The sequence below is a fragment of the Mobula birostris genome, chromosome 7 (assembly GCF_030028105.1).
Source record: "Mobula birostris isolate sMobBir1 chromosome 7, sMobBir1.hap1, whole genome shotgun sequence".
In the NCBI taxonomy this organism is placed as follows: domain Eukaryota; kingdom Metazoa; phylum Chordata; class Chondrichthyes; order Myliobatiformes; family Myliobatidae; genus Mobula; species Mobula birostris.
Window position 1 is genome coordinate 58,088,164 of NC_092376.1, and position 21,657 is coordinate 58,109,820.

A 21,657-nucleotide genomic window follows, 5' to 3' on the forward strand; every position below is an offset into this window, starting at 1 on the left:
GTGGAATTAAAATGTGTGGCCACTGGGAGATCCTGCTTTCTCTGGCAGACAGAGCATAGGTGTTCAGTGAAACGATCTCCCAGTCTGCGTCGGGTCTCGCCAATGTATAGAAGGCCACATCAGGAGCACCAGATGTAGTATATCACCCCAGCCGACCTTGCTCGTGAACTGTTTGTCCCATTCCCATTAGGAAGGAGGCTAGGTGGCATCCACACCTTCAGAATGCCTCCCCCCACAACTACTACTTTATCATTTTCTATCAGCCACCTTATGTACCTAGCGTTACTTTATGGTCATACAATCTATCTGTATATATGTTACTTATGTATTTATCGTATTTTTTATTAAAGTGTTCTGCATCTTATTATTTTGTTCTGTGCTGCATCGACTCCGGAGTAACAATTATTTCTTTCTTCTTTACACTTGTGTAAAAGAGAAAAGACATTGATCCATCCTGAATCTTTCAGTCGTCCCTCTGCTCCCACAACAGAACTCCGAATCTGTTTCGCAACTTCAGCGGCGTGGGCGGTGAAAGCACCGCGCAGGCGCAGTTCCTGATGGGAGAATGTCCGGGTTACAGTGGTCGCTGGCAGCGCGTGCGTAAGGGACGTGGTTGTTGTGCCGGAGACTGGTTTAATGGAGGCGGAATGCCGTCGTGGTTCGTGCTCTCCCAGTCGTCTGCCTCTTATACCGTGTGTGTATCTGGTCGGCTTTCTGGTAAGGTGCACCTGCTTGGTTTGCCTTTCTGCTTCAGTGAACGACACCTTGCGCTGCTGTTCTTCCAGGAAGTGGAACTTAAATTAAAGAATGTAGAGTCTTCCTTTCACAGCATCTCTAGTCTTTGGTCCTAGAAATAAGCACTCTTCATACATTCTGATAGTAACTACTGAACGGTTGTAAATCTGGAGCAGGAATAAACTACAAACCTTACAGCTTTAGAGATGCAAGCTTTTTTTAAAATCAATACATCACAGCTCTAAAGTTGGCAAAGCTAATATTGCTTTTTACTGATTTCCATTTAATGAGCGGTTGATATAAACGCAAGTGAAGTTTCTTCGTGATTCTTGAAATACCTTGTTAAGTATTGTTTACACAGACTATGATCAGAGGTTTGAAGTCTTGCTCAAATTGAAGGGAACTGTGAAGAACAATGTACAGGAGGAAGTTAAAGTATTGTTTACATTTCAAGGACGTCTCAATACTCAGCCAAGCAAGCACTTTAAATCAATTTACAAGTTGCATTTCAATAGTTATATTTAATTTTAATTTTGAAGTTCCCATGTGATGAGATGCATATTTAGTAATTATCCATTCATTATTTAGTGATTATTGACTGGAACTTCCAGTGTCCTCACTCATTCTTGGAGCAGGAATAGCAAATAAAAGCCTAGACTCAGAAATTTCTCAAAGCTGACTAGTGTTAAGAAATTAATTTCAGTCCCTCGTGACATTCTGAACTCAAAGATAAGTAATAAAGATAATTATGAGAAGAAAGGCAATCAACTGAGAATTTTACATTTGACCTATACTCTAGAATGCAGTATCATGAGTTCAGCTTTAGTTGTGAAATAACTGTTTAAGATAGATTTCTATGCACGAAGCTAATGACCAAAAAGTCAGAAGCAAAGAGCGTTATAAATTTTGGAAGGGTGATGGAATATTTTTGGTGGTTTTGGCTATAAAGAATATATTTGACACAAGTGATGGATATAAATAATCAGTACAATTGTTCCTTCCTTTGGACATCAGGACATAATGTATGAAGTTTAGACAAGTGATATATAAAGTCTCCCCCTTTCTTGGAGCTCATCTGATTGCCTTGCCCGAGTCAAAGGAAATCTATAAATTAATCGTTAGATAGCACGGACACAAACTATATTCATTAATTCATTGGTAGACAGCACAGAAACCAGAACTTATTGGAAAACATTGTAGCACTCTGTTTTCTAAGTGTTTATTTTAGTGTGCTTTTATTGCACCTCAAGTGTTTATTCAGGTGTTTACTCTGCATTAAGTGTCTGTTATTGAGTGTGTAGGGGATTCCTATGGTATTTCACATGTAACCATTGATTCATTAGTTAGAATGAAACCTGTGTACTTTTGACCCCTGGAGAAAAACAAATGTAGCCAAGTAAGAGAGATAAAAGTAATTGATTTATTAGCTAGAGTAAAACTTACAGCAATATGCTAATGCAGTTAACCCAGAAGGGGTGCTATAAAAAATGCTGTGTGAAACAGACAGGCAGGCATTCAGTGGCAGACTTACAGAAGCTAGCCCACTGTCTGTCTCAGCTTTGATTTGCAAATTAAAGTTTAAAATTTCTTGGAGAATCTTCGGCGTCTCCTTGTCATTTGTAAAACCACAACAAACTTAGACCCAACTTGATCATGCTGTCCAAGGTGCCCTTCAATGCCAATCCCAATTGCTTGTATTTGTCTTATATTCCCCTGGATATTTCATAACTGCGTACTTGTTCACATGTCTTTTAAACATAATTACAGCTAATTCAACCATGCCTTTTGGCATTTTGTTCCAAGCACCCACCACCTTCAGGGTAAAAAAAAACCTTCCGGGTAGTCCCTTTTTGATCAGTGGCATGTAAAGTAGATGGCACTTCTATTTAAAAACGCAAACAACAGGAATTCTGCAGATGCTGGAAATTCAAGCAACACACATCAAAGTTGCTGGTGAACGCGGCAGACCAGGCAGCATCTCTAGGAAGAGGTGCAGTCGACGTTTCAGGCCGGGAAGAACGAAGGGTCTCGGCCTGAAACGTCGACTGCACCTCTTCCTAGAGCTGCTGCCTGGCCTGCTGCGTTCACCAGCAACTTTGATGTGTGTTGCTGGCACTTCTATTTCCTGCCTTCCACTGATGCAGACAAGCTTAGATTCCTGAGTGAGAAGTGAGGTCTACCACAGAGCCTTGTCTTAAACCTAAAATACCAAGTTTGTTTTTCCTGCAAATGCTGCCAGACCTGTTCCCTAGTTTTGATTCTGATTTCCAACATCTGCAGCTCTTTGCTTTCTGGTTAATTATTTTCCTGCTTTGGATTATTAGTTGGATGATCAATTGGTTGATCATTCCAATTAAGTCTATGTACATGTTTATGTATCGGAGTGTGCATGATTGTGTGTGTGTGTGAGAGAGAGAGAGTTTGTGTTTGTATTTATTTATCGAGATACAGCTTGATATTGAGACACACACAATAAATAAATTGTGTCCATTATTGTGACTTAGATGAAGATCAGACCATATTTTATGAGTATTTTAGAAGGTACCATATATATATGTGTGTGTGTGTGTGTTTATTTATTGAGGCGCAGCATGAAATAGGCTCTTCAAGCCGCCCAGCCCAGCAATCCCCTGACTTAATCCTAGCCTAAATATGGGACAACTTACAATGACCATTGAACCTACCAACCATATGTCTTTGGATTGTGGGAGAAAGTCAGAGCACCCAGAGAGAAGTACAAACTCCTTAGAGGCAGCAGCGGGAATATGTGTGAAAATACAATTGCAAGAAAAAGTCTGTGAACCATTTGCAATTACCTGGTTTTCTGCATTAATTACTCATAAAATATGGTCTGATCTTCATCTAAGTCACAATAATGGACAGCACAATCTGCCTAAACTAATAACACACAAACATTTGTACTACTTCTCATCAATACTGAGTACACCATTTAAGCAATCACTGTCTAGGTACAAAAAGTATGTGAACCTCTGGGATAATGCCTTCAGCAAAAGCTATCTGAAGTCAGTTGTTCCAGTCAATGAGATGAGGTTGGAGGTGTTGATTGTAGAAGTGTCCTACCATATTTATTTTTAAAAAAAGGCACAGGAACTGACAGAGCCTGCTCTTCTCAAGAAAGATCTGTTTATGTGCGCCATGACTTGATCAAAAAACTTTCAGGGAATCTTAAATGAAGAATTGTAGAGGTACATGAAGCTGGAAGAGGCTACAAGACCATTTCTAAAGACCTGAGTGTTCTTCAGTCCACAGTAAGAAATTGTCTACAAATGGAGAAAACTCAATACTGTTGCTACTGTCCTTAATATCGGGCTTTCTGCAAACATCACACCAAGAGCACAATGTGCAATGCTGAACGAAGTGAAAAAGAACCCAAGATTAACAGCAAAAGATCTGCAGAGAGCTCTAGAACTTGTGTCCATTCATGTGTCCACTATAAGAAAGATGGTTTAAAAAGAAGAAAGTTCATGTTTTGGAATGGCCAAGTCAGAGTCCATACCTTAACCCTATTGAGATGCACCTGAAGAGGGCTGTTCATGGAAGGTACCAAGAAATATTGATGAACTGAAACAGGTTTGTATGGAGGAATGGTCTAAAATTCCTCCTTGCCATTGTGCAGGAAATGTTTGGTAGAGGTTATTGCTGCTAAAGAAGGTACCAGTTATTAAAAACAAGAGTTTACATAGTTTTTTGAGCCTGGACTGTGAATAATTAAACAATGTGTTCAAAAAAGACATGAGAAATACAATTGTTTGTGTGTTATTCATTTAGGCAGATTGTGTTTGTGTATTATTACGACTTAGATGAAGATCAGACTTCATTTTATGAGTAACTAATGCAGAAAACCAGGTAATTGCAAAGGGTTCGTAAACTTTTTCTTGCAACTGTATATGTGTGACTGTATATGTGTGTCTGTATGGTTTGTGTGGAGTACAGGTAATACTGTGTGTGTATTTGTGTGTGCATGTATATTTGTGCAGTGATGTTTTCAAATTCAGTGTTTACAGAATACATTGAAAAGCTATACTAAATTTAAAGTTTATTGCATTGTTCTGTGCACTAATCTCAAACTAATGTGTTACTGTAGTGTGTTACAGGCTCTATGTAATGGGGTACAAATGCATTTTATATCACTTCAGCCCCATGTTTAATGATTAGCTAGCTGTCTTTAGAAAGAGTGGAAACAATGAAAGTTTATGTAACACACATCAAAGTTGCTGGTGAACGCAGCAGGCCAGGCAGCGTCTCTAGGAAGATTCCTAGAGATGATGCCTGGCCTGCTGCGTTCACCAGCAACTTTGATGTGTGTTGCTTGAATTTCCAGCATCTGCAGAATTCCTGTTGTTTGCGTTTTAAAGATTATGTAAGTTAGTTTGTCCGAAAGTAACCAGTTTTACTTGGCCTGTTTGTCATTAACTCTTCCTAAAATGTTACCATTGCCTTGTACAAGAAAATGTCAGTGTTTTTTACGTGTATCTACTTAAGGCATCAATTATTGCAGGGTATAGTATCTTCCAAAGAGATGAGCTGCAAAACAAAAATCAAAGCTAAGCAGAGTATCTGAGGTAATGTAATGAAAGCAGAATAATGTGATGAAGTAAAACAAAAATAAAATTTAAAGTTGGAGATCTTTGTATCCATTAAGCACACAGAGGTGCAGTATTTGATTACACCATATAGAAGTGGAATGGAGAAGTAAACCAACAAATTGAGCAAGAGAGTGAAAGAAGTGGCATAATGGTTATAGAGGATTGTGAAATTAGCTTGATGTGAGGTCATAAGGAAATGGAGTGTGAAGCCAGCTCCTTTTATCTCAGACAGTAAATTGTGGAAGTGAACTGTTGAAGATGAGAAATAAAGATGGTTGGGGGTAGGATGGCAATGACATCTGGATCATGGTGAGAGTGACTGTCTTAGATCTGATCTGCTCAAACTCACTAATCGTGGTTCCTGCCTGTATGGGTTTACTTTTCATCAATATGGCTTAGCCAACCCACAGTTCCAGCAAAGAGGAATTGGCTGTGAGTGACTACTAACTGTCAGATTCTGTGAACTTACTCCCTTAGATGCCTTAGAACTATAATTAAATGTTACTGATTCTCAAAGACATAGGGACAGGATAAGACCATTCGGACCATTGAGTCTGCTCTGCTATTTCATCATTGATGATTTATTAACCCTCTCAACCCCATTCTCATTCTGCTACCTTCACCCTGTAACCTTTGTTGCCCTGACTAGACAAGAACCTATCAACCTCCACTTAAATATACTCAATGACTTGGCCTCCACAGATGTCTGTGGCAGTGAATACCACCTATTCACTACCCTCTGGCTCAAGAAGTTCCTCCTCAACTCGTTTGTAAATGGACATTCCTCTATTCCAAGGTTGTACCCTCTGGTCCAAGACTCACCCACTATAGGAAACACTGCTTTCATGTCTACTCCATCTAGGCTTTTCAATATTCAATAGCTTTCAATAAAAATAAAGAATCAAAAAGACAACTTTTTAATGTTTTAAATGTTTAATTGATTTTGATCAGTAAATTTTCTGATCCTGTCCACCCTTGATGTATCACATGGCAATGGTTTAAAGAGCTAGTGAAACTCCAGATTCTCTATCCTTGTTGAAATGTCTATATTTGTATATATTGAGATATCCTTTGTGAGATTTATTTGTATTATGTCTGTGCTTTCTTAGGACTTACTTGGTGTGAGTTTGGTAGTTCCTTTATTAAGTCGACACATCAAGCTTCTTGGAGGAAGCTCAACAGTAGCAGGACTAATAGGTCAGTGTGTTCATGCAGCATTCCTTGTAAAGTGTTTAGTAGATGGTTATTAAGCATGTTTATATTGTTTAAATATTTACTTTAGAAATGTTTGTTCTTTAAAATAAAGAATGTATAACCCTCATATGCAGTCTGAGGTACCAGGCAGCTGGGACACTATTGTTTCTTATTTTATTTATTTATTATTGATTGTGGAATTGGCCCATCCAGCCCTTGAGCTACACCACCCAGCACCCCCCCCCCCCGATTTAATCCTAACCTAACCATGGTGCAATTTACAATGACCAATTAGCCTACCAACCTTTAGATACTGGGAGGAAGCTGGAGCACCTGTGGGAGACCCACATGGTCACATTGAGAATGTTACAAACTCCCTGCAAGCAGTGGCGGGAATTGAACCTGCATTGCTGGTACTGTAAAGTGTTGAGCTAACCGCTATACTACCGTGCCACCCTAATTATTTAATGTCTGGATTAACACACAACAGCCCAGTTGTTGGGTAGAGCATGGCATTTGCTTTAAAACTCCAGTTTAAAAACAACCTATAGTGTAAGGCAGTGGTGTGATCTCATCCATGAAAGGGATTTTTCAAGGAAGGTGATGGCGGAGTGGCAATCGCTGGCCAGGTTCTTGGCATTGAAGTCTACTTTTTTCCTGTCATCTCCCATCTTTGACTCACCTCCGTCACCTCACGGTCTTTCACCCCACATTCATAAGGCCTTTGCTCAACTCTGAGTGCTGTGCAACGTAACGACCATCACTGCCTAATGGTGTCCAGTAGTCCAAGCTGCATTATAATTGTAATGGCCTAGGTGTTAAATTTGCTTGAAATTCTGGGGAGCAGAGCATGTGCTGAATCTGAGGGAAAGTCAAGGGAGTTTGGGAGTAGGGAGTCACACAGTCACTTCACAGCCTGGGAGATGAGGTAGGCTGATTAAAGGCCAGATCATGATGATGTCCGCTGGTTAACTTGGGGAGGAGGAGATGCTGAGGAAGCACACCTGCCCCATCTGGTCCATAAGCTCTATCCCAATTCATCCAGTCTTCCTAGGGAATCCATTGTTCTATATGTGTCTACTGCTTTATCTCGCAACCTTCCCCCTACTCTCGCCCCCCTTTGTACACCCACACCCACCACAATCTGCTTTTGCATGAATCGTGATCAAGCATTTTCTTTTTAAGTAAGTCCAGATACATAGAAGTTATAGCTTGTTTCATTAAAACTGAATGGTATTTCTTCATCAACACACAAAATGTTGGAGAAACTCAGCAGTTCAGGCAGAATCTATGGAGAGGAATAAACAGTCAATGTTTCGGGCTGAGACCCAGTTCCGATGAACAGTCTCTGCCCAAGGTATCAACTGTTTATTCCTCTCCATAGATGCTGCCTGACTTGCTGAGTTCCTCCAACATTTCGTGTGTGGTGTTCTGGGTTTCCAGCATCTGTAGAATCTCTGTATTTATGGTATATATTTATTTCAGGTTCCCTGTATGGACTACTCCAACTGTTTTCCAGTGTACTAATTGTAAGTACTACGTTGTCATGGTATTGCAACAAGAATTTAAGTTGCAATTAACATTTTTTTAAAAATTGAATTGTTACTTTAAATCCCTCAGTTAATAGAACTTTCCCCACTAAATACAATTAATCATTCAAGTAGTGGGGATGTACTTATTTGTGAAATCACCTTCCGGTGAGGGGTGTTAACAGCCTTGTTATGTGAAAATATCGTGGCTCTGTTTGGTCATGATTCCACCCAGATGTGCCAATCTAATTGGGTTATGTTCAGAATAGAAAATTTTGTATGAGTGCTTCAAACTCCTTTAATGCCAGGTAGCTGATACATACCTAATTTAAAGGTTCTTGTTATAAGAATTGCCCTTTGTAATAATGATCAGGGAGGCAGAGGAAGAATCTGTAACTGTCGATAAGTAGCTTTATTGTCTCAATGGAAGAACACATGAACTTACACATCTGAATACAGGTGTCACACATCAAAGTTGCTGGTGAACGCAGCAGGCCAGGCAGCATCTCTAGGAAGAGGTGCAGTCGACGTTTCAGGCCGAGACCCTTCGTCAGGCTAGTCCTGACGAAGGGTCTCGGCCTGAAACGTCGACTGCACCTCTTCCTAGATATGCTGCCTGGCCTGCTGCGTTCACCAGCAACTTTGATGTGTGTTGCTTGAATTTCCAGCATCTGCAGAATTCCTGTTGTTTGTGAATACAGGTGTCCCCCGCTTTTAGAACGTTCGCTTTACGAAACCTCACTGTTACGGAAGACCTACATTAGTACCCTGTTTTCGCTTTCAGAAGGTGTTTTCACTGTTATGAAGAAAGGCAGCGTGCGATAAAAAATCAACGCGCGAAAAAATCAGCGCGCGCTCTGAGCAGCCGCTCTGCCCCAGATTTGGAACGGCATTGCTTAAACACGTTGTATTGAGCAGCTGTTAGCAAGATGAGTTCTAAGGTGTCGGAAAAGCCTGAAAGAGTAAGGGTGTTATACTTAGCGTAAAACTAGAAATAATTAAGCATTTCGATCGTGGTGAACGAAGCAAGGACAAAGTGAGTTTGGCTTGTGGAAGTTGACGAAGGTGATGTTGAAGAGTTTTTAGCATCCCATGACCAAGGACTGATAGATGAAGAGCTGATGCAATCGGATGAGGAAAGGATAACAATCAAAACCGAATGCAACCGAATGCAGAAAGTGAAGCAACTGCGTGAGATTTTCGCTGTAATGATAAAGTACGACTTTAATTTTGAAAGGGTACGTAGGTTTAGGGGATATTTGCAGGATGGTTTGAGTGCTTACAAACAACTGTATGATAGAAAAATGCGTGAGGCTCAGCAGTCAAGCAAGCCTTCCACATCAGCCACAGCAGATGACGAACCTGACATCGACATCGAGGTGGGCAGTCATAGGAGAAGATGAGCTGCCTGCCCTGATCAACGATGAGATGACACCCCAGGTCCCAGCACCCCAACACCTGGGCCCCAGACAGATACTATACAGATTCACGAAGAACACAGTGGTAGCTGGGAAGCACACAGCACATCTTTAAGAAAAAAGTCAAAATAAACATGCTAATTAATTAGGTGCCGCCTAGCACGTAATTGTCAGCCCAGATCAGAGACGATGCAAACGGCAATCACCTCTGATCTGCGCCGACATTTACGTGCCGGGCAGCACCTAATTAATTAGCATGTTTATTTCGGCTTTTTTCTTAACGATGTGCTGTGTGCCTCCCGGCTACTGCTGTGTTTTTCGCGGCAATGTATCAGGTCGGCGGCCCGGAGGGTGGGGGCCACTGCACCACCCAGCCTGCGATGACTCAGTCTAACACACCCATCATCAGTGTGCTCGACGCTGTTTTCCCAATTCCGGTAAGTGATACTACACTGTGCATACATTATTTCTACTTTATACAGGCTGTGTATTTTTATGTGTTATTTGGTAGATTTGGCAGCTTCATAGTTTAAAGGTTACTGGAGAGCGCGTTTATGCCAACAGTGCTTGCGTGAAATTTTCTGCTGAGAGCACTTGCGTGAGATTTTCGCTACGGAGATCTGTGCAGGCAATCATTATAGAGAAGTATTTCTACTTTATATAGGCTGTGTATTTATCATATCATTCCTGCTTTTACTATATGTTACTGTTATTTTAGGTTTTATGTGTTACTTGGCATGATTTGGTAGGTTATTTTTGGGTCTGCGAACGCTCACAAAATTTTCCCATATAAATGAATGGTAATTGCTTCTTCGCTTTACGACATTTCGACTTACGAACCGTTTCATAGGAACGCTCTACCTTCGGATGGTGGGGGAAACCTGTACCTTTGTGTACATCTACTAAGTTTTCCTCACCTTCCATGAAAGTCAAAGAATTGAAAAAGGAATACCAGTTAAAATGAAGTCTTTGCTGCTGGCCATATGTTCCTCATAGTCCCGATTGGAATCTCCTGTGGGGCATCTCACATCTATGATGGTGAATCTCTTAGAGTCATCACTGCCAGACATTCAAAGCGTTTGCTTTTATATTCATTTGTTACCAATTCAAATGTTGCATTCCAGTGTCATTGGCTGTGGGTCACTTGACTGACCTTTAACACCTTATTGGCTCTGATCCAGAAGTGAAGACTGATCACTCACGGCTCTTTGTTCTCTTCAGGACCAGCTTGAATTACGCAGAGCAAGTACAAACTCCAACAGTCACAAACCTGCATGTTATATCCAATCAACGAACACCTTACAAACAACATTTGGAAATTATCCCTAGTTCAGCAGATTACTTTGAGCATAATTGTGTCCTCTTTAAAGCACTGATGAAGCCAAGCAACTTCATTTAACAAAATGTAGAACACAGAGTCTCTTTATAAAATGGCAGTCTTCATCTCCTTAATCATGGCAAGAACAGAGGCAATTAGTCTGTCTGATTCCACTGTCCTTGATTCATTTGAATTCACTGATTTGTAGACTGTAGTTCTTTTTGCCAACAGTTCCTGTTGACAGAGTTACACCAGCATGAACTTATTGTTTTCAGTGTTTACCCCTTCGCTCAGTTTTAAGTGTGACCATGAACAGTAGCAAGATTTTGCTTGAGGTATATTTAACAGTTGTTTGAATGTAGCTCAGATAAACTAAAAAACATTTTCACATTTTATATAAAAAGGCCTGATATTGTTTTGCTTGTCACTAATAAGAAGATGGGTAAATTAACTTTTCGTTCGAAGAAAGTTTCTGAATAATAATAAATTGAAGCATGATTGCAAGTGTTAAGTGGAAAGGTTTATAGTTCTCCTAGTCTCAGGAATATCAAGATATTCTTTCGGGTAATGTGCCACATGTGCGATAGTGAGGCCAGAGATTGAGGTGAAGGAACCCTTAGGAGGCAGTGATCATAACATGATTGAGTTCACTGTGAAATTAGATAAAGAGAAGCCGAAATCTGATGTGTCGGTGTTTCAGTGGAGTAAAGGAAATTACAGTGGCATGAGAGAGAAACTGGCCAAAGTTGACTAGAAAGAGACACTGGCGGGAAAGACGGCAGAGCAGCAGTGGCTGGAGTTCATGTGAGAAATGAGGAATGTGCAGGACAGGTATATTCCAAAAAAGAAGAAATTTTCGAGTGGAAAAAGGATGCAACCGTGGTTGACAAGAGAAGTCAAAGCCAAAGTTAAAGCTAAGGAGAGGGCATACAAGGAAGCAAAAATTAGTGGGAAGACAGAGGATTGGGAAGTCTTTAAAACCTTACAAAAGGAAACCAAGAAGGTCATTAAGAGAGAAAAGATTAACTATGAAAGGAAACTAGCAAATAATATCGAAGAGGATACTAAAAGCTTTTTCAAGTATATAAAGAGTAAAAGACAGGTGAGAGTAGATATAGGACCAATAGAAAATGATACTGGAGAAATTGTAATGGGAGATGAGGAGATGGCAGAGGAACTGAACAAGTATTTTGCATCAGTCTTCACTGAGGAAGACAGCAGGATACCGGACACTCAAGGGTGGCAGGGAAGAGAAGTGTGCGCAGTCACAATTACGACAGAGAAAGTACTCAGGAAGTTGAATAGGCTAAAGGTCGATAAATCTCCTGGACCAGATGGAATGCACCCTCATGTTCTGAAGGAAGTAGCTGTGGAGATTGCAGAGGCATTAGCGATGATCTTTCAAAAGTCGATAGATTCTGGCATGGTTCCGGAAGACTGGAAGATTGCAAATGTCACTCTGCTATTTAAGAAGGGGGCAAGGAAGCAAAAAGGAAATTATAGACCTGTTAGCTTGACGTCGGTGGTTGGGAAGTTGTTGGAATCGATTGTCAAGGATGAGGTTACAGAGTACCTGGAGGCATATGACAAGATAGGCAGAACTCAGCATGGATTCCTTAAAGGAAAATCCTGCCTGACAAACCTATTACAATTTTTTGAGGAAATTACCAGTAGGCTAGACAAGGGAGATGCAGTGGATGTTGTATATTTGGATTTTCAGAAGGCCTTTGACAAGGTGCCACACATGAGGCTACTTAACAAGATAAGAGCCCATGGAATTACGGGAAAGTTACATACGTGGATAGAGCGTTGGCTGATTGGCAGGAAACAGAGAGTGGGAATAAAGGGATCCTATTCTGGTTGGCTGCTGGTTACCAGTGGTTTTCCACAGGGATCAGTGTTGGGGCCACTTCTTTTTACATTGTACATCAACGATTTGGATTATGGAATAGATGGCTTTGTGGCTAAGTTTGCTGACGATACGAAGATAGGTGGAGGGGCCGGTAGTGCTGAGGAAACGGAGAGTCTGCAGAGAGACTTGGATAGATTGGAAGAATGGGCAGAGAAGTGGCAAATGAAGTACAATGTTGGAAAGTGTATGGTTATGCACTTTGGCAGAAAAAATAAACGGGCAGACTATTATTTAAATGGGGAAAGAATTCAAAGTTCTGATATGCAACGGGACTTGGGAGTCCTCGTACAGGATTCCCTTAAAGTTAACCTCCAGGTTGAGTCAGTAGTGAAGAAGGCGAATGCAATGTTGGCATTCATTTCTAGGGGAATAGAGTATAGGAGCAGGGATGTGATGTTGAGGCTCTATAAGGCGCTGGTGAGACCTCACTTGGAGTACTGTGGGCAGTTTTGGTCTCCTTATTTAAGAAAGGATGTGCTGACGTTGGAGAGGGTACAGAGAAGATTCACTAGAATGATTCCGGGAATGAGAGGGTTAACATATGAGGAACGTTTGTCCGCTCTTGGACTGTATTCCTTGGAGTTTAGAAGAATGAGGGGAGACCTCATAGAAACATTTCGAATGTTAAAAGGCATGGACAGAGTGGATGTGGCAAAGTTGTTTCCCATGATGGGGGAGTCTAGTACGAGAGGGCATGACTTCAGGATTGAAGGGCACCCTTTCAGAACAGAAATGCGAAGAAATTTTTTTAGTCAGAGGGTGGTGAATCTATGGAATTTGTTGCCACGGGCAGCAGTGGAGGCCAAGTCAATGGGTGTATTTAAGGCAGAGATTGATAGGTATCTCAGGCGCCAGGGCATCAAAGGTTATGGTGAGAAGGCGGGGCAGTGCGTCTAAATAGGATAAAATAGATCAGCTCATGATAAAATGGCGGAGCAGACTCGATGGGCCGAATGGCCTACTTCTGCTCCTTTGTCTTATGGTGTTATGGTAATCACTTCAGGACTTACTCTGGAATGTGAAAATGACTTGAATAAAGCAATATGCTAAATTGAGTAATTTAGAAAACAAACTTAAGTTAAATACTCTAGGGATTTTATAAATTATTTTGAAATAATGGGAAATCATTCCAAAATTATTCACAGAAAATGAAAGTGCAGTCAACCAATTTGAGTGTGGAATGGTGTCCAAAGGCATTGTCTTCCTTTCATGCTTTTCTGTACTTTTCCATACACAGGTAGTTCTGCCCCAATGCAACAATTACATTTGTAAGAAACCTCATGTACAGAAAATTGTGTTACAAGAACAATAGTGTCAGTGGGAAAAGAGGTTTAGAGGTTAGAGATTTTAAGATATACAGTAACCAAGTTGTTGGACTTTAGGGAGGAAGTACAAACGCCTTACGTTGGAATTCCAAACTCTGATGCCTTGAGCCATATTAGCATCATGCTAACCGCTATGCTACAGCAGCGTCCTTGGTAGAAGGGGCGTTCTGATCTCCACAAGAACATAGAAACATTGTATGATAGTTAACAGGCAAACTAAGCATGTCCTTCTGGAATTTTAGTCATGAGTGTTCAAATAAAAGCAGAAAATGCTGGAGATGTAATGGTAGTTCTGATCCTCACAGAAAATGCTGGTAGTTAAAATGATTATATGCTTCAGGTCAACCAATTGTCATCAAAACTGGAAAATTAGGAAAACAAGCAGGTTTAGCGTTGTGAAAGGATGGGTGATGCCGAGTGGATATATGGCAAAGCATGAACACTAAAATTTCCAGGTTATAGAGATTTTTCAACACTTGTTAATAGGTTCTGTCAAATCTGTTCTTAATTTTGACTTTGCCAGTTTCTTAGATGACAGACATCTCATCCATGTCTTCCTTGTTTTGCATACTTTTGCTCTCAACCCTTCCCCTCCCAGAGAAAGGATATATGTCCCGTGGTCTTCACCTTCTATCCCACAAGCCAATTTATCGAACAAGCCACTTTATCCTTCACAGTTTCTGCTAGCTGTAATGAAATTGCACCACCAAATATATCCTCCCTTTTCCATTTAGATTGCAAAAGGAACCTCTCTCTGCAGCTCCCTTGTTTATTTTTCCATTACCACCAACTCGTCCTGTTCTCCACAACATTTCCCCAAGCAACCACAGCAGATGCAACACCGCTGCATTTACCTACCTTAAACTTCTGAGCAGACTGTGCTGTATGTGGCTGGGCATCAAGGGCATTACTGACTACACAAGGAAGACAGCGTCAACTGTGCCAGTGATGCCTCCCTGATGCTCTAAATAACCTTTATGTACACTTTGAGGCACGCAACACTAACACTGGCTATGAAAGCTACCCACCTCCCAGATGAACAGCCACTGTCTGTAACAACAGCAGATGTGAGAAGGATTCTGCAGTGAGTCAACCCTCGTAATATGCTCGGGCCAGACAACGTTACAGGCCAAGTACTGGAGGGTGCACACCAGTTCACTGACGTCATCGCGGCCATCTTTAACACTCTATTCGTCCAGGCTGCTGTCCCCACATGCTTCAAATCAGCCACCATTATATATGTATCAAAGGACTCTACACTTCCAGAATTAAATGACACTGCCTGGTGGCACTGACACCAAACATCATGAAGTGCTTTAAATAGCTGGTTATGGCACATATGAAAAACTCTATTCTTGCCACATTGGACACTTGCCAAATGCTAACCAACAGAACTGCAGTACGACAAGTGCCATAACAGCTGTCATGAACATGGCTCTGACACCTAGAAAACAAGGATACTGATGTCAGAATGTTGTTTCTCGATTTCAGTCTAGTATGCAACACTATTGTCCCAGACTTGGTGAATAAACTCCTATTCTTTGGTCTAACCATACCACTGAACAACTGGGTGTTAGACTTCCTAACCAACAGACCTCAGATAGTCAGGATGCACAACTGTTCCTCCCTCCCCAACATCCTCAACATGGGTGCCCCCCAGGCTAGTGTGCTGAGCCCATTGCTGTACATTTTGCTTGCACATGACCATAGCCAAACACCTAAGTAATCACGTTGTCAAGTTCGCCAATGACACAACAATGGTGGGGCTCATCACAAACAACGAGATGGCCTATGGAGAGGAGGTAGAAGAGTTCCTGAAAATGCATATCTCGCATAATCTGTCATGGTCCCAGGATACATTCTACATAATTAGGAATGCCTCTGAGGAGGCTGAAGAGAGCTGGACTCAGTTGTCTATACTCACATTGTTCTAGAGATGCGCAGTGGAGAGGATTCTAATAAGCTGCATCTTTGCATGGTACAGCAACTGCACTGCAGCGGACTGGAAGACTCTACAAAACTGCCCAACACATCACAGGCACCACCTACGAACTGAACAGACTGGGGAAGAGGAGGTGGCTCACAAATAGAGAAAGCTTGTAGACAGTGCGAGAGGGAGGATAGGCAGGTGATAGAGAAGGGACACGCTCAGACCGAAGGTTTGAGATGCGTCTATTTTAACGCAAGGAGTGTTGTGAACAAAGTAGATGAGCTTAGAGCGTGGATCAGTACTTGGAGATAGGATGTGGTGGCCATTACAGAGACTTGGATGGCTCAGGGACAGGACTGGTTGGTTACTTCAAGTGCCGGGTTTTAGATGTTTCAGAAAGGACAGGGAGGGAGACAAAAGAGGTGGGGGCATGGCACCGTTGATCAGAGATAGTGTCACGGCTGCAGAAAAGGTGGATGCCATGGAGAGATTGTCTACGGAGTCTCTGTGGGTGGAAGTTCGGAACAGGAAGGGGTCAATAACTTTACTGGGTGTTCTTATAGGCCGCCCAGTAGTAACAGGGATATTGAGGAGCAGATAGGGAAACAGATCCTGGAAAGGTGTAATAATAACAGAGTTGTTGTGGTGGGAGATTTTATATTTGCCAAATATTGATTGGCATCTCCCTAGAGCAAGGGGTTTAGATGAGGTGGAGTTTGTTAGGTGTGTTCAGGAAGGTCTCTTGACACAATATGTAGATAAGCCTACAAGAGGCGAGGCTGTACTTGATTTGGTATTGGAAAATGAACCTGGTCAGGTGTCAGGTCTCTCAGTGGGAGAGCACTTTGGAGATAGTGATCATAATTCTATCTGCTTTACAAAAGCATCGGAGAGAGATTGGACAGACAAGTTAGAAAAGCGTTTAATTGGAGTAAGGGGAATTATGAGGCTATCAGGCAGGAAATTGGAAGCTTAAATTAGAAACAGATGTTCTCAGGGAAAAGTACGGAAGAAATGTGGCAAATGTTCAGGGGATATTTGTGGAGTTTTGCATAGGTACATTCCAATGAGACAGGGAAGTTATGGTAGGGTACAGGAACCGTGGTGTGTAAGGGCTGTAGTAAATCTAGTCAAGAAGAAAAGAAAAGCTTACAAATGTTCAGAGAGCTAGGTAATATTAGAGATCCAGAAGATTATAAGGCTAGCAGGAAGGAGCTTAAAAAGGAAATTAGGAGAGCCAGAAGGGGCCATGAGAAGGCCTTGGTGGGCAGGATTAAGGAAAACCCCAAAGCATTCTACAAGTATGTGAAGAGCAAGAGGATAAGATGTGAAAGAATAAGACCTATCAAGTGTGACAGTGGGAAAGTATGTATGGAACCGGAGGAAATGGCAGAGGAACTTAACGAATACTTTACTTCAGTATTCACTAAGGAAAAGGATCTTGGTGATGACTTGCAGCAGACTGAAAAGCTTGAGCATGTAGATTTTAAGAAAAAGGATGTGCTGGAGCTTTTGGAAAGCATCAAGTTGGGTAAGTCACCGAGACCGGATGAGATGTAACCCAGGCTACTGTGGGAGGTGAAGGAGGAGATTGCTGAGCCACTGGCAATGATCTTTGCATCATCAATGGGGACAAGAGAGGTTCCAGAGGATTGGAGGGTTGCGGATGTTGTTCCTTTGTTCAAGAAAGAGAGTAGAGATAGCCCAGGATATTATAGACCAGTGAGTCTTACCTCAGTGGTTGGTAAATTGATGGAGAAGATCCTGAGAGGCAGGATTTATGAACATTTGGAGAGGTATAATATGATTAGGAATAGTCAGTATGTCTTTGTCAAGGGCAGGTCATGCCTTACAAGCCTAATTGAATTTTTTGAGGATGTGACTAAACACAATGATGAGTGATTGTAGATGGGTCATATTCTGCATGGAGGTCAGTCATCAGTGGAGTGCCTCAGGGATCTGTTCTGGGACTCTTACTCTTCATGATTTTTATAAATGACCTGGATGAGGAAGTGGAGGGATGGGTTAGTAAGTTTGCTGATGACACAAAGGTTGGAGGTTTGTGGATAGTGTGGAGGGCTGTCAGAGGTTACAGTGGGGCATTGATAGGATGCAAAACTGGGCTGAGAAGTGGCAGATGGAGTTCAACCTAGATAAGTGTGAAGTGGTTCATTTTGGTAGGTTAAATATGATGGGTGAATATAGTATTAGTGGTAAGACTCTTGGCAGTGTGGAGGATCAGAGGGATCTTGGGGTCTGAGTCCATAGGACGCTCAAAGCAGCTGTGCAGGTTGACTCTGTGGTTAAGAATGCGTACGGTGTATTGGCCTTCATCAATCGTGGAATTGGATTTAAGAGGCGAGAGGTAATGTTACAGCTATATAGGACCCTGGTCAGACCCCACTTGGAGTACTGTGTTCAGTTCCAGTCGCCTCTCTACAGGAAGGATATGGAAGCCATAGAAAGTGTGCAGAGGAGATTTACAAGGATGTTTCCTGGATTGGGGAGAATGCCTTATGAGAATAGGTTGAGTGAACTTGGCTTTTTCTCCTTTGGAGCGACAGAGGATGAGAGGTGACCTGATAGAGGTGTATAAAATGATGAGAGGCATTGATTGTGTGGATAGTCAGAAGCTTTTTCCCAAGGCTGAAATAGCGAACACAAGAGGGCACAGCCTTAAGGTGCTTGGAATTAGGTACAGAGAAGATGTCAGGGGTAAGGTTTTTACGCAAAGAGTGTGTGGAATGAGCTGCCGGCAATGGTGGTGGAGGCGGATACAATAGGGTTTTTTAAGAGACTCCTGGATAAGTACATGGAGCTTAGAAAAATAGAGGGCTATGGGTAACCTTAGGTAATTCCTAAAGTAAGTACATGTTCAGCACAACATTGTGGGCCGAAGGGCCTGTATTGTGCTGTAGGTTTTCTATGTTTCTTGGCTTCCAGATGCGTGCCAAGAATCCCTCTGACTTCTCTGTCTTTGGCCTCCTATAGTGTCCAAGTGAAGCCCAATTCAAAATCAAGAAGCAGCATCTCATCTTTCTTCCAAGCTTGTTGCAGCACCCAGGACTCAATATTGAATTCAGTCATTCCAGATATGCAGCCTTTCGTTTTCAGTTTCACCTTAATTTTAGTACGTCTTTTATTTCAGATTTCCAGATATAAAGCCACAGAAACCGATCCCTGGGCCTATGCATCCAAAGAGACTATTTGCATTAATCCTTCGTTGTAGCTGAGAGGCAGTTAGCTGCTCTACTGTGGCATCTGTCCTAAAGGTTATAGAAAAGTGTTTTGTCTGACCTGTATTTACTTACTATCTTAAAGGCTGACAAATTCCAATGCTTTTTATCTCTGAGTATAGTAACACGTGACTGTAGGAGGTTTTGTGGCTCCTTCAGAGGTATGAATACCTGCAATTATCTCACTGTCTCATATGCTCAGATGCCAAGATAAAAGACCATAGACATGGGAGCAGAAATAGGCCATTCAGCCTATCGAGACTCTTCACCATTCCATCACGGCTGACTTATTATCTCCCTCAACTCCATTTCCTGCCTTCTCCCTGTAACTATTGAGTTCTTCATCAGTCAAGCACCTATCAAGCTCCCCTTTAAATGTACCCAATGACTTGGCCTCCACAGCCATCCATGGCATTGAATTCCACAGATTCATCACCCTCTGGCCAAAAAGATTCCTCCACACCTGTGCTCCAAAGGGATGTCCTTGTATCTGAGGCTGTGCCCTTTGACCCTAGACTCACCCACTATAGGAAATATCCTCTCCATGCCCACGCTATCCAGGCCATCTCCTGTACTCAGTACTTTCATTTATGAAGGCAAATGTGTCTTTCTTTTCAATCCAATCTTCCCTTGTTGCTACTTTCTATGAATTCTGGACCTGTATTCTCAGATTCCTTTGTTGTACCACATTCCTCAGTTCCCTACTGTTCACTGTGTAAGACTCACCCTGGTTGGTCATATCAAGGTGCAACAGCTCGCATTTGCCAGCATTAAATTCCATCTACCATTTTTCTAGCTGATGCAGATCCCGCTGCCAGTTCTGATAGTCTTCCTTGCTGTCTACCATACCCCCAATCTTGGTGTCATCTGCAAACTTGCTGATCCAGATAACCACATTATCATCCAGATCATTGATATGCATGACAGCCAACAACAGACCCAGCATCGATCCCTTGGTACTCCACCTGTTACTGGCCTCCAGTCAGAGAGGCAACCATCTACTACTGCTTTCTGGCTTCTCTCACAAAGCCAATATCCAATCCAGTTTACTACCTCATCTTGAATTCCAAACCACTGAACCTTCTTGACCAACCTCCCATGCAGGACCTTGTCAAATGCTTTGCTAAATCCATGTTGATGACATTCGGTGCCTTGCCTTCATCAACTTTCCTGGTAACTTCCTCAAAAGACTCTATAAGGTTGGTTAGACACAACTTACCACGCACAAACCCATGCTGACTATCCTTAATCAGTCCATGCCTCCCGTTCTGTCATGTCTAAAACAACAGGACCTTGGAATATTGAGTTGTCAATCCTGCCCCTCCTGCAACTAAGTCTCACTACTGGCTGCAATATCACTATTCCATGTGTTAGTCCATGCCCTGAAGTTATACACCTTTCATTGCAAGATGTATGATAGGAAATATATGCAGCTCAGAACATTAGTCTCTGTATGCTCAACCTTTTGATTCCTGGCTTTGTCTGAGGTCTTATCAACATCTGTCTCCACAACCTCTCCGCTATCTGTTCAGCACTCTGCAACTCCAGTTTAACCCCTTCCCCCACTTCCTGGGAAGCACTAGCAAACTTTCCCTAACGTAAGTTGTGAAACTTGTTGTTTTGTGGCAGCAGTGCAGTGCAGGCATAACAAATTACTTTTAGTAACAATAATATAAATAAACAATAAAATAAATAAATATTGCACAAGGGGAATAGTGAGGTAGTGTTCATGAGTTCCTCGACATTTCAGGAATCTGACAGCAGAGGAGAAGAATCTCTTCATAGAACTTCATGGAAGTGTGGGTCTTCAGGTTCTTGTACCACTTCCATGATTGTAGCAATAAGTAGAGGGCATGTGCCAGATGCTGACAGCCCTTTAAGATGGATGCAGCCTTTTAGAGCCACTGCCTTTTGAAGATTTCTTCAATGTTGGAGAAGCTTGTGCTCCTGATGGAGCTGGCTGAGTCTACAATCCTCTGAAACTTAAGTAGGGTGCCGTGCACAATTCTGATTTGATGGATACAGATGTGAGAGCATGGAGGAACATCTGGAGAAACTTCTGAGATGCCTTTTTTGCTACTGCTGTTACTGTGTGTTCCTGAATCTCCGGAGGGGAAGGCCCTGAATCCTCGGCTTTGTTGCTCGGCATCTGGGATGGGGGTTGAAGCACTCGGCATAGATGGTGCTCGGTGTCAAAGGGCTGGTCGGAGGCTCGAAGTTTTCGGACAAACTCAGAGTCAGCTGTGGTCGGGTGCTTCCAATGCATTGACAGATGTCGGTGCCTGGAGGTTTATGGCAGAGAGAGTTTCTCCTTTCTGCCGCCTGCTGTCGGGGACTATTGAGAGTTGATCGGAGCCTTGAGACTTTTTTTTACGGTTCCCATGATCTGCTCTTTATCAAATTATGTTATTGCTTTGCACTGCTGAAACTATATGTTGTAATTATGTGGTCTT

The 21,657-nt window shown here is 42.0% G+C and overlaps 1 protein-coding gene across 2 annotated transcripts in view; it reads left to right on the plus strand.

Annotated features, from left to right (window-relative positions):
- Positions 1-566: 566 nt before the first annotated feature.
- Positions 567-21,657, plus strand: part of mfsd9 (major facilitator superfamily domain containing 9) — a 33,161-nt gene continuing 12,070 nt past the window's right edge. For both annotated transcript variants that reach the window (XM_072263227.1, XM_072263228.1), the window contains exons 1-3: positions 567-717; positions 6,452-6,539; positions 8,022-8,065. In XM_072263227.1, the coding sequence (XP_072119328.1) occupies positions 637-717; positions 6,452-6,539; positions 8,022-8,065 (213 nt within the window). In that variant the 5' untranslated portion in view covers positions 567-636. The remainder of the gene's footprint in view (positions 718-6,451; positions 6,540-8,021; positions 8,066-21,657) is intronic.